The sequence below is a fragment of the Melitaea cinxia genome, chromosome 6 (genome assembly GCF_905220565.1).
Source record: "Melitaea cinxia chromosome 6, ilMelCinx1.1, whole genome shotgun sequence".
NCBI lineage: Eukaryota > Metazoa > Arthropoda > Insecta > Lepidoptera > Nymphalidae > Melitaea > Melitaea cinxia.
Window position 1 is genome coordinate 13,827,105 of NC_059399.1, and position 14,174 is coordinate 13,841,278.

The following is a 14,174-nucleotide window of genomic DNA, read 5'->3' on the forward strand; positions in this document are numbered from 1 at the left end:
AATTTACGTACAGACACGAAGGACGTACGTAAGTAGTTACGAGTAGAGCTAGAAGTCTATGTAATATTATAAGCTGAAGAATTTGCTTAGCTAAAAACGCTTATCTCAGGAGATTCGTATATAAATCCAAATAAAAAAATCATTTTATTGTTGGACATTTCATATATCTAGGAAGACTATTTTACATCACGCTAAGACCAATCGAAGTGGAGTATTTATAAAAAAAAATGTTGTTAACATGAGACCTGCCGGTAGTACACGTATATAGGCCGATTTCCAAATTATGTATATTCGCAAAAATACTCGAAAGGATAGTTCATACTCAAGTCTATAGCTTTTTGTCATCTTCATTTATCCCCGAGCAACATGGTTTCGTTAAGAGACTATATTACATTGAGTATGGATTCAGGTGCACAGGTTGACTGTGTATTCACTGATTACAGTAAATGTTTTGATCGTATTGATCATCAAATACTCTTGAAAAAACTTTTAGATGCTGGTATTCACGGAAACTTATACAGGTGGTTCAAAGCTTACATTGAAATGAGGTCTCAAGCTGTTGTTCTTAATGGCTATATGTCTTCATGGAACTGGGTACCATCTGGAGTCCCACAAGGCTCACTGCTGGGTCCATTGCTGTTCAATATTTTCATAAATGATATAGCTTCTTGCTTCAAGTATTCAAAATTCCTACTTTATGCTGACGACATGAAGATCTTTCAAAGTGTACGTATTGAAAAGGATTGTCATCTTCTACAGCAGGATCTCTTAAGATTCGAAAATTATTGTTTCATAAATAAATTAGATATAAACGTCGCAAAATGCTTTTCGATCACATTTTCACGTAAAATTAATAACATCAAATTTAAATATCTAAGATTATATTTTTGTGTTACCCACATTAGGAATTCTAAACATTTTTGAATATCATATCAAAAATTGACCGCTCCAGCGGGGTTCGAACCCGCGTCTCCGACGTACCGTGTCGGCGCTCTAGCCAATTAAGCTATAGAACGATACACCCGCTCGAGCGAAATTTTCGATATGATAAATTTAAATTACGGTTTAAGTTAATCAAATTTAAATATCTACTAAGACAGCACGAGCTTAAAGTAGTAAATGAAATACGAGACTTGGGCGTTACTCATGACTCTAAGCTGACGTATGAGTACCATATAAACAATATTGTAAAAAAAGCGAATAAGTCAATGGGGTTCATTCTACGCCAAAGCACTCAATTTAATAGTATTAAGCTTGTCAAGATCCTTTATTGCTCATATGTGCGTAGCATACTCGAATACTGTTCACAGATTTGGAACCCACAATATGTTGTATACATCAATAGGTTAGAAACAATCCAGCGTAAATTCATGAGATATCTTCAGTTCAAGTCTAACAAGTTTGACGAATGTTACGAACATAGATGCAAAAGACATCATATATTACCGTTGCATGAAAGGCGTAAAATAGCAGACATTACATCGTTAACCAGGATAGCGCAAAGTGAATTAGATTCTCCCGATCTTCTTAGCAAAATTTACCTAAAACTACCTAAAAGATCATTAAGACATCCACTCAACTATTTACATGTCCCTAGTTGCTCGGCAAACTATAGGCAAAACTCCTTTCTTTTGAGGTCCGCAGATCAAATCAATAAGCTGAATGACTTCCCCAACTTTGACCTATTCAACACTTCTGTAAAAACAATTAGAACGAAACTGACAAGACACTGGTTCGATATGGTATCATAAACCTCTTTTCCTTATTTAAAGTTCATTTAAAAAAAAAAAAAATTAAAGTGTATGTAGTTAATTTCATGCTGGATTTTTTAATTTTTTTTTTTTTAATTTTTAATTGTCGTAAATTTTTAAATTTTAAAAGCATTCAAAATAATAGATTTGTACTTGCGAAAGCAACTAAATGGTGCTTAGATATTTCGTTTTTTAAAAGCAATTGTTAAAATGTATCACTGTATGCTTTCCTAATAAAACAAAATAAAATAAATAAAATATAAACAATGTTTCAGTATCCGGGCGAAGCCACGGGAGAAAGCTAATAAAATTGTATTTAAAATTGTGTTCGTAATTTTTTTTTTACTAATATTTAAAACTAGAGTATTTAGGTTGTTTCTGTGAGACATATATGGCCACTACATGGTTTATCCAGTTTGAAAATATTTTTTTTAAGCTTTATATTCTAAGCTTTATAGCAATTAAGTTATTACTTATTACATAAACGCCAACCTATAGGTACAGAAATTTAATGCGATTGAAATTAAAACATGACGAGAAATTATAAACTTAAGACCTTTGAAATAAGCTTAATAAATTTCAAATAGTATTATAAAATATTGTACTAACGAAACTGTAAGAAGCTTAACACAAACGAAAACGAATTTGATTTTGCTAAATAAGAAAATAATTTATTTGATAAATTAATTTATCATTTACATTAATTACAAAAACTTCCTTTGATATATTTGTGCATGGTTACCGTTAATAAATTTGATTAACAAAGAGAATTCTAATAAATTAATTAGTTAATCTTTAAACAATAACTTAAACATACTATTGCAAAAAAATACACTCCCAGATACAGCCGGGTGTATGGTGCATTTACAAAATTACTTAAAAATGTAGTAATTATACTTTAATTTTCGTGTTTCTGCGTTATATTGCTGTGTGGTTACTGCACTAAAAATATAGCCGCCCCCTTTCTTCCCGTGGGTGTCGTAAGAGGCGATTAAGGGAAAACACATTTCCACTACCACTTTGGAACTCAAAAAGCCGACCGATGGCGGGATAGCCATCCAACTGCTGGCTTTGAAATACACAAGAAGAAAGAGGAGGAAATATACTTTATTGTGCATATTACATAACATACATCTTTAAAAATAAAATTTGCAAAACAATACTATGCACAAAGGCGGTCTTATCGCTAGGTAAGCGATTTCTTCGAGACAACCTTGGGGTAGAGGAGATTTTAAAATAAAAAGAGTAGGGTTATCAAAAGGCAAAACAAAAAACTAAAAACAAAGTAGATCCTACATTCTAATAATAATACAATAATATATAACACAAGTCGAAATGGGCAGCAACGTCTTAGGTGCGACAAAGCCAGCCCTGCGGTCACCAAACCGCCTGCCCAGCGTGGTGACTTGGGCAAAACACATGAGTTCACGTCATTTTTGGCGCGAACTTGTGGAGGCCTATGTCCAGCAGTGGACCGTATTAGGCTGAAGTGATGATTATGATGATGATTTCATATTTCAAGTAAACTACTTTCAAGTTTAAACTACTGTAAACAAACCTGCACGGTCTTACCAGTGCCAGATGCTCTATTCATAAAGGCGTAAAAAGATGGAAAACGCCAAAGTTTTTTTCTAAAAAGTTATTTTGGTATGTGTTTAAAAAAATGAAACATTTTTATTCAAATATTTATTTAAAATATAGTAGTCGAAACTCTTGAACGAAAAACATTATTGATTTCGATAAAGAACGTGACGATTCGACGTGGACGAGACTACTCCAGTATCTCTACGTTTATCGTGTTACCAAAGCTTCCACTAGCCACAAGTGATTTCCAGGGACACTTTTATCAAATATTTATTTCAAGAATCAAAAATATGAAATATATGAATTTTAAAAAGGTATTTATTTTTTAACCGACTTCAAAAAAGGAGGAGGTTTCTCAACTCGACCGTATATATATATATATATGTGTATGTTCGGGGATAACTTCGTCGTTTATGAACCGATTCTTGGTCGAACTGATTGAACTGAGAGAACTGCGAGAACTGACTGAATCGATCGATTTGATTGGACGAGATATTCCTGTGTAGTACCATGATAAGGAAACCAGGATCTGATGATGGGATCTCATCTCTGAGATTCCCTCATCATTTTAAAACTCGAAAAATCCGCATAACTTTTTACCGGGTGTACCGATTTTGATAACTTTTAATTTAATCGAAAACCGATGTTATCAAGTGGTCACATTTAAATTTCATCGAGATCTGATTACAACTTTTGGAGTCATTTTTCATAGTGTGTATTTACTTGACTAATTTTTTGTCTACCTACGTTGTATTACTTGTCGATATAATTGAAGGCGGTTTTTTCTCGTTTTCAATTTCGGTTTTGTATTTAATTGTTGTATATTTTTAACAGTTTAAATTTAAATTAAATGAATACAGTCTGTATATAAAACACGTAGGTTAATGCGTAAACATATTTTTTGGAAAACAACGAACTCTATTTGATTAATTTTAAAATAACAGAAAAAAAGCTACGCGAAGTATTGATTAATTTTCACATATAAATGGTAATATAATCACTATATCACATATAAACATTGATTATTTAAAATGTATACAAAAATTCATAAATATATAGTTTTCAGGACATAGCAAACTTTAAGTCGTAGAGTTTTAAGGGTAAAAAAACCGCACGAAAGGTAAAGTAACAAGTAATCGTATTTTTAAGGATAAGTTAAAGGTAATAAAGTTCAAAAAAGTTTTTACGAAAAAAACTAAACACTATATTTTTTTCAAATAATATTTTAATATTAGTTTCCACAAACGACATCTTTAAAAACGCTTTTTTAGTACCGCCCACGCGTCCTATTTGATGTTACAATAATAATAATAATAATAACAAAGGCTTTACACTCTACGGTCCCCAGTAGAATTATCTCCTGTGTCGGGGGTCCGGAAACACACACAATACACAAGCATAACGCCCAGACCACGACAAACATCTATATGGCCGATACAAATGTCTGTCGTGAGCGGGGATCGAACCCGCGACTACCAGCGCAACAGCCAGTGCTGTGACCACTGCGCTATCGCGTAGTATAGTTATAAATCTTCGTGAAAATTTTCGAGCTCCTAGAAACCAGTAAGTAATTTTAGTTTACTCAATCAACTATTAAAAAATAAATTGTTTTTATATTTAGAACAGCGAGTCATATCGGTACAGTTGGCTTTCCGCTCGAGGAATTCCTGCCTGGAGTCCGGGTATATTTGTATGAATTATATTCGTATATCAGGCTCTGTAAACTAGAACTTAGGAATTTATGTTACCTTAGTTCCATTTGAATATATCACACATACCTACGTATTAAAAATACGTTTTACTTTTTGAAGAAAAACTTTTTTACGAACGCTTGACTTGGGGGGTAAGCTGGTGAATGCGTGACGAGAGCGTTACGAAAAGTGTGATCTGGTGCGGCGGACGGAGCAAGAGAGAGAGGTGCGAGTACACATTTTGTTTCTCCCTTTAATGAAAATTTTCTTTCTCTGGCTATGCGCCAGTTACGTTTTGTATATACACAGTGCAGGTCTATTGTGTAGACCTATATAAAGAAGTTTTACTTCAGTCGTGTGGTTCACACTCGTTTTTTTTTTTGGGATGTATCATCATTCCAGCCTGTTGCAGTCCACTGCTGGACATAGGCCTCCACAAGTTCGCGCCAAAAATGCGTGAACTCATGTGTGTTGCCCATAGTCACCACGCTGGGCAGGCGGGTTGGTGACCGCAGAGCTGGCTTTGTCGCACCGAAGACGCTGCTGCCCGTCTTCGGCCTGTGTATTTTAAAGCCAGCGGTTAGATGGTTATCCCGCCATCGGTCGGCTTCATAAGTTCCAAGGTGGTAGTGGAACTGTGTTATCCCTTAGTCGCCTCTTACGACACCCACGGGAAGAGAAGAGGTGGCTATATTCTTTGGTGCCGTAGCCACACAGCACATGGGATGTATACTGTCATAGTAAATTCACATTTACACAAACATCTATAGCCATGTTTAGCGGACAAGAAAATAAAGCTTAGAAGCAACATTCATCCCTGTGTGTTACTATTTCCTCTTTATCACTGCTATCGTGTATTTTGGTCTGACTGACTGATTAAAAAGGCAGAGTTCCCTGTGGTACTTTCTAATATAAGTTTGGAGCTTCAATTACCACTCTCAGTCTGGAAATAATATTTATAAATACATAAGTTAGATTTTATATAAACATTATCGGCTGGCGGTGATTAGTGTTAACAAATTAAACTATTATAAAAAAAAATGCTCGTTAAATAAAGAAATATGTGAGTTCTTTACAAAAACGTATTATCACGAGCAAGCATTAGGCAGTCAGTTTGACGAAGGTCTGACAAATTCATACGTCTTGGACACTATTGGCCAAGCGTCTCCTTCATACGACATATGTAGATATTTTTGTAAAATCTATATACATAAAAATGAATGTTTGTCTGTATGTCCTTTAAAGAATCGTAACCTATGCATTTGATTAAGTCATGATCTTCATCAAAGTGTTGTGCATGAGCCCACAAAGGTTTCTGAGTTGGTACAACCAAAAAAATAAAAAAATAAAATAAAAAAAAGCCTAGCAATGGGCACAGGGTACAGCCAGTTTATTATACAAACGAGTTTATTATACTTTAGAAAAATGTGTTATTTAATATTTACTTTCTTATTTCTAATATTTAATTTAATTTTTAGCATAATATTTACCTTAAATACATGTATGAAAATAGTGTTAACAAATTTTTTGAAATATGACATCTGATAACATTAAATTTTCGTTCCCGTAAACCTTAAGTCGACTTAAAGAACGTAGTTACAAAAAACAACAAACTAAAATAGCGTTTTTTTTTCGTTGCAGTTAAATTCAACTTAAAAACCGTTACTTTATACGACTTTGTGACAGGTTTGGTTTTATGGATTCGTTATTTTACTGTTCTTATTTGGAAAAAGGGTAGAAATCTTGAATTTAGAATAAATAAAAACAAATTTAAATTACATTTCATGACTACAACACTAATGTTATCTCATAGCTTTGTCGTGCTTTTTATCTTTGTAAAGGCGATGTGTGTAAGTGATTCTTTTTACGTAACTTTTTTAAATATAAAATATTGTAAGCTGCGGAGAAAGCTGAAACGACTAAACGCCACAAACAGTCTGGTGATAATAGGTCTGGTGCATTTTCTGCTAAGAGAAGCGGTATAACGATTCAACGCGGAAATCGAGAAAACACACACGTAAACTATTTACACCGCAACTATTTGTGATTATTTTGATCTTAAATTGTAAATTGTGAAATGAATAAAATGTAAATTATCGAAAAATCTTATTAATTTTATATAGTATTATTACATATACGTAATACATATATTTCACAATAATACATCACTAAGACATTAATTTATAGTGACCCTGCTTTCTCCTGCGCGGGTTGCGGATTCGATTTTCGCCTAAGTCTGGGTGTAATATTTGTATTTATACAATTATATATGTATTGTTTCTATGTATATTTATAAATAAATAAAAAAAACATTTAGCTATAACAGTCACCTATAACACAAGCATTAAGTTGCTTACTTTAGGAACACACGACCGTGTGTTAAAAATATTGATACATAATATATACATACATAGAAAAGGCCTATAATTATCAATGAGAAGTTCCACTGTTTTATTTATTAATTTAAATTTTATTGTTCACCACAAATACATAATTAAAAATAGTTTTAAGATAGTTACATATTGTGTAGTACGGTGGACTTACGTGCATATGCTAGTTATCTAGCATGACGCGGTACATAAACATGGCGACAGAATTTGTATTTTCAGATGCAGGTCCCGTCCGTCGATTTAAGCGGTCGCTGTGGACGATCTGTCGTTGCCAAACTGTCATAGATTAAACATTCAGAGCAGGAAATCGTAGAGCTAACACAAATCTTTGTCTACACGTTCCTTACACCGCTATACGATTGTTACCAAACGACACGTGCTTATGTGAAGCAGCCAACCATACATTTATAATGATTGTGAACTTTTTTTAACTTTCCTATACTCATTATTGTATCCAAAATATTTAATTTGCCAGTTCATAGGAAAATGTTGCTCTCAATATCGTGTTTCTATAACTTTTTCATTTAGTTCGTTACTGCGCTGAATTTCCTTTATACATTTAGATGAGCAAAACTTTTTTGTTATATTTGAATTACTGTTAATAAAAAAAATATGCAAAAACACAAATTTTATTTAAAAAAAAAAAAGAAAAAAATTTGTAACAGTTGTCTGTCTAAATTATCAAAATTTGTCATATGGATTGAAATATGAAGTATGTCTTCCTCAAGTAAAAAGTTCAGTATATTGTTAACTTGTTTCAAATTATAACAACAATAAATATCTCAAAAATCCTTTTCCCCTGTTAAATTAAAAAGTTAAAATGGAAAAAAAAAACAAGTATAGCCCTTATCCGTACGCTGCAGTATCCACAAAGTTATTATAATGAGAAAAGATATGTAGTGTACAATATGACGTATGTATGTACAAAATTTGTATTTTTTTTTGTATTTTTTTTAACTTTTTAATAATATACGGACACTAGAAGACGCTGTAAAAACGATAAATTTAATTTTAAATATAATAAAACATTTTTTGTAAATTTACAATTCAAACCTTTAAACACGTTAAATATTAACAATTGCAATACGAGTTATGGTATACAAAACCTTGTATATAAAAATGGAGGTCTATTTATACATAATTATATACCTACAGAGGGGAATTTGTAAGCTTAGGCACTTATCATCTAAAATTTGATCTTACTGAACTATCTAGTATTAATACTATACGAAGGAATAACTTATAAAATCCATTTTCAAATTTAACGTCTCATAATAAGGTAGGAATTTCAATGACGTCTGTCGCTAACCAAAGCCCACCTTAATTTCGTTTATCGACATGATTTTACGGTTACACGTTGAAATCCTTTGTTCAAACGCCGTGAAAGTCTGAGAATATCAATTTCAATGATAATGTACTACCTTTCTAATTAAATTTTGAATAGTCTCATTGTTAACAAGAGCTTCTAGAACTGTGTAAGTTTTAAAGTCAAATGTACGGTGTGTTCAAAAAAAAATCGTTTAAATATAAAATTCTACTAAGCACAAATGTCACTAAATTAACAAAAATTTGTAAAAATATTTTTATGCAACGTAAATTTTGTGGTACAACTTGGTTGCAGGAAAATTCTAGAATAATTTTAATTGATTGACTAGAGCACCGACACGGTCAGTCGGAGATGCAGGTTCGGTCCCCGCTGGAACGGTCGATTTTTGATATGGCATTAAGAAAATGTTTAGAATTCTAGATTATTTACTATATAAAGTATGGATATTTTTAGTGCTAATAATTTAATTAACTCGATTATTTATTGGTTTTATTCTATAGGTTTTATATTATAATACTTAAAATCCTTTATGTTTATGGTAGAAATTTGAAGAAAATGTACATATATAACACTAGTAAATGTCGTTACAGTTTAAGTATCGATTTTTATGTAATCTTTACTGCTACCTAAGTTGAAGTAAATGTAGCTAAAAGATGCTTATGTAATCATAAGTGTCAGAACATATCACATATACACGTATATATAACATATCCATGTCACTTAACATACATAGTATATTAACTTTCTACTCAGAAACTAATAAACCGATGTTGATGATGGTGTGAATATTTGCAGTTTCAATAATGTAACATAATATGTATATTGATGACCCACTATTCAGTGCCAGCTTAAATGAAATATTCGTTATATTGAATTAGTGGAATGTTTAATTAATCCAAGATCAAATAGATGCCTCAATAAAGTTCCAATGCTAATAAGTGACAATTATCAAGTTTTTCAAGACCTAGCCTATAACGTCTATTGTAGTGATTAATGCTATTTCACGAACCGTTCATTTTACAGATTACGTCAAATGTAATTAAAAATTCATTCAATGAAATCAAATTTAGGTGAATATTAAAATAATTTCACAGTTAAAACGGTGTCAATAATTCCGTGTGGCTATGAGGCTGTCATGTAATGGCTGTGTGGCTACGGCATTAAATAATATAGCCGCCACCTCTTCTCTTCCCGAGGGTATCGTAAGAGGCGACTAAGGGATAACACAGTTCCACTACCACCTTGGAACTTATGAAGCCGACCGATGGCGGGATAACCATCCCACTGCTAGCTTTGAAATACACAGGCCGAAGACGGACAGACAGCACTGTCTTAGGTGCGACAAAGTCAGCCCTGGGGTCACCAACCCGCCTGCCCATCGTGATGACTATGGGCAACACACATGAGTTCACGCTGTTTTTGGTGCAAACTTGTGGGAGTCTATGTCAAGCAGTGGACTGTGGTAGGCTGAAATGATGATGATGTGTGATGAAATTAGGGAATTGTTTTTTTTTCTACAAAAAGACTTAATGTTCTAAAGTTATTTGACGGGACACACTTCAATCGTTTTTTTGCTTATTACGATTCGATTCAGCCTGTATCATCCCACTACTGGGCATAGACTTATTCCCCGCGTAGAAGGGACGGAGATTATTCCACCACGCAACACCACTGCGGGTTGGCGGGTATGTTCCCTGCTATGCTTAACGATTTCTATCAGCTCTCTATGATGATAAGCGGGACCAACAGCTTAACATGCTCTTCAAGACACGGGTAAGCCCACAAAAACTGATACTCATACTGGAAAGAAATATTTGCATAAATACAGATATCCATCCCGAGCGGGATCGGGTTCGGTACTGCCAGTATTTGAACATACACGTACCACTATACCAGAGCGATGCCAATGTCGGTTACTTATCATGTACATAGTTGATGTATAGACATGCTTGCGTTTGACTGAGATGAGAGATGGCACTTTGATGTAGGAATGTTTTAGGAGAATCACAAAATTTGTTATTAATTTAGCTAATAATAAATACTCTGTTATATAAATATAAAGAATTTCGAAATTCGATCCATGTATCATTATCATATCTATGAAGCATTTTTTTGCATTAAATTTACTCATGTCGTTAATATCTTATCAGATTAGTGTACATTTGTTTTGATTAGTACGTTCGAACACTAAAAATGTTAAAATAAATGTCGGCTCCTGTGCTGTCGTACATCGTTAGCAAGGAATTTACAAACAACAGATGCACCAATCACGCCATCTAGCACATCTTTCAAAACTCAACTACCCTCACTTATTCTATTACTCGAGTTATTATGACCTGTATAAAATGGCTAAGGCAGCCTAGGCTTAGCACGGTGCACTTGTTGTATTCTGCTAGTAGCTTAATTTAGACGCTTTGGATAATTAATTTGTACAAACGAATTAATCGGTACATATTATATTACGATCTATAGTGGTTACCTAATAATTATCTTGTGTTACCTTACATTCTAATTAACTAGGATGACCTCATTCCTACATATACAGTACGCTTTTAATAAATATACATTATAATCAAATATTTTATGTAAGTAAAGTTCATTATATAAAGAAAATTGTGTTATGAGTAATATTCATTATTCCTAGTCACAGCGTATCTAGTGTATGATTATTTTTTACAACATACTTTTTTTCTTCTTTTGTTCCTTTTTTGAAAAGATTAAAAACAATAAAATAAGTGAAATGATTAATTTAAAATAATAAAATAGCTTGTTTTGTGTCAGTGTTCTTACGACATATCAAGCGCTGTATATTTCATAGTACTTGGGCAGTTCTTTGCTCATAAAAAAGGTTTCTTATGACCACTTACAATGAGAATCTTTATCATCATTATTATATATCATAAGAAATAGTCACGATTCGCATATATAGCTACATTGTTCGTTTACTTATTCAACGCTACGCAACAAATTCTGATACGATGTTCACTGTTATATTTTTTATGTAACTACCCTCTATATTGTAACATACGTTAATTGTGAATACTGTTTATTTTACTTTTCTAGTCAAGAAGTTAAATTCTTTGGTGAGTTGTTTCATAATTATGTATCAAAACAATATATTTTAATTCAATTTGAATAAAATAAAATATTAACTTTTATTAATTGTTAGTAAATCGATTTATGTACCACATGACATATATATTTCCTAAAGCCTTAATATTCTAAAATACCTAATATAAGAAATAATTGTAGACATTTTGAAGAATTTTCCTCGGCAACATGGTTATGTCTTAGGCCTTCACCTATAAAACATTTTTTTTATAAACATACTCGTACATTAAGCTTTTTTAGGGTATTCCTTACCTCAAAAAGAAAAATTGAAACCCTTATAGCCTCACTTTGTTGCCCGTCTGTCTGTCAAGACTCTTTTCTCAGGAACGTGAGGAGTTATTCCCTTGGAGTTGTGAAAAATTCAAACTCCTATGCTAACGCAATCAAAAGATACAGTCGTTTCTGTGCAAATTTTCGAAACGAGCAAGGGAATCAAAACCTACTGAGTACATCCCGTGAACTTAGAATCCTAAAATTTGGTACAAAGCAACATATTAAGCTTATTATAGCACAGATAGAGAAAAAATTGCGAAATAGATAATTTTTTAGTAATATCATATATTAAAAACATTTTTAATAATTTGGTTTGTAAAGAATCTTCGGTGCGCGAGTCCGACTCGCACTTAGCCGTTTTTTTAAGGCATTGAATATTTTGAAAAATATTTTATTAGGTACGTTATCCTTTTGAAAGAGACCTTTTGAAATAAAACTAAAAACACTTCTTGTAGTCGAGTACTAAGTTTGCCCAAATAAAGTTAACATAACTTGATCACTTAATGGATACCAAAACTTCAATTTCCATTATTAACTTTAGTAAAATACTTAACAAGATACTACGGTTATAAAATTAAGCTAAACAGTATTATAAGTAAAAAGCGAGGGAAGCAATTGTATGAACGTGCTAATCATGGAATCTTAGGACCTATTTCAAAAAATTGTATTTACATTGACATCCTATCTTTTGAGGAAGGTAAAAAGGTGTGCACGTGAGCGTGCACATACTTGTCTCTGTATGTATCAGGTTATTATTTCAACGTGATTGTTCCTTACACTTATGATATTTGGTTGTTATATCAGATGTACGTTTAAAAGTGCAAATTATAGTCGTGTAAATAATGGGGGCTATTACACACACACACACATACACATACACACACACATATATATATATTTCATAAATGAATAATCTTTTAAGAGTTCTATTGCTGTATTTATCGAGAGCAATAAAAAACGGGCGTGGTCCAATTGTCCAATTTAGGGACAATAAAAACTTGTGAAATTTGTTTCTATTTGATATACTTAGATATAAAATGAAATTTTCGGTTTCAGTAATTTCTATATTAAGTATTGTTATTGATTTATGTAATAACGTCACTGGCTACGCTAGTGGCTTAGAGTGTTAGAGTTTGTTTTCTTGTGAGTGAGTTGTGTTAGAGATTTAAATTTACCATTGAAGGATATTCATATAATCTGAGAGATTTTTCTAGAAGATTTTATTTCCTATTTTCTATAAGGTAATAACTTCATATATCTACATATCTGCTCCATAAATTGTAATCAATCAAAACTAAAATAATATATTTCTGAACTGATTTTGCACTGTACCATGTTTTATGATTACGTTAAATTTGAATTTGTTTTATGGCATTTGTCAGTATATTTATAAACTATATTTTTAAACAATTTTTGCGTATTTTACGGAGAGTAATTGTCTCATTATTGTATTTATAATTTTTCAATTGTATCACAATGTCCGTAATTAACCTATAAGACGTATATCGCTAATAGTTTTTGAGATAAACATTATTGTTTTTTAAATTGTTTCAGGACTATGGATCCAGATCTTATCGTAGAGGAAATAGGGGAAGTGACCACCACTTCCCCATACACCACCTTTCCAACCAATCACAGTTTCTGGAAAAATGGCACGGAAAACAACCTGAATATCTACTATTTTTATGACGTAAGTATTTAAGCCAATAACAAAAAAGACATATTAAAAAACTAAATAGACATATTAAAAATGCAAATTTTTAATAAAGTATATTTTCCTTCAAAAAAGGAGGAGGTTACTCAATTCGACCGTATATATACATATTTTTTTTATGTATGTTCGGCGACAACTTCTTCGTTTATGAACCCGGTAAAAAGATATGAGGTAGCCCACACACAAAAAAAAACATTTGAATTGAGAACCTGATTATTTTTTAAGTTGGTTAATAAAGTACCCAAACTATTTACTGATTGAAATACACCCCTAAGCTATTAAGGACACATTTACAGATACCAACATGCTTAATTAGAGCAGCAGGTACTTATT

The 14,174-nt window shown here is 32.3% G+C and overlaps 1 protein-coding gene across 1 annotated transcript in view; it reads left to right on the forward strand.

Annotated features, from left to right (window-relative positions):
- The first annotated feature begins 13,685 nt into the window (after positions 1–13,685).
- The window catches only part of LOC123654407 (cardioacceleratory peptide receptor-like), a 51,507-nt gene continuing 51,018 nt past the window's right edge, over positions 13,686–14,174 (forward strand). Inside the window, exon 1 of the mRNA XM_045590316.1 lies at positions 13,686–13,817. Within this exon, the coding sequence (XP_045446272.1) occupies positions 13,686–13,817 (132 nt within the window). The remainder of the gene's footprint in view (positions 13,818–14,174) is intronic.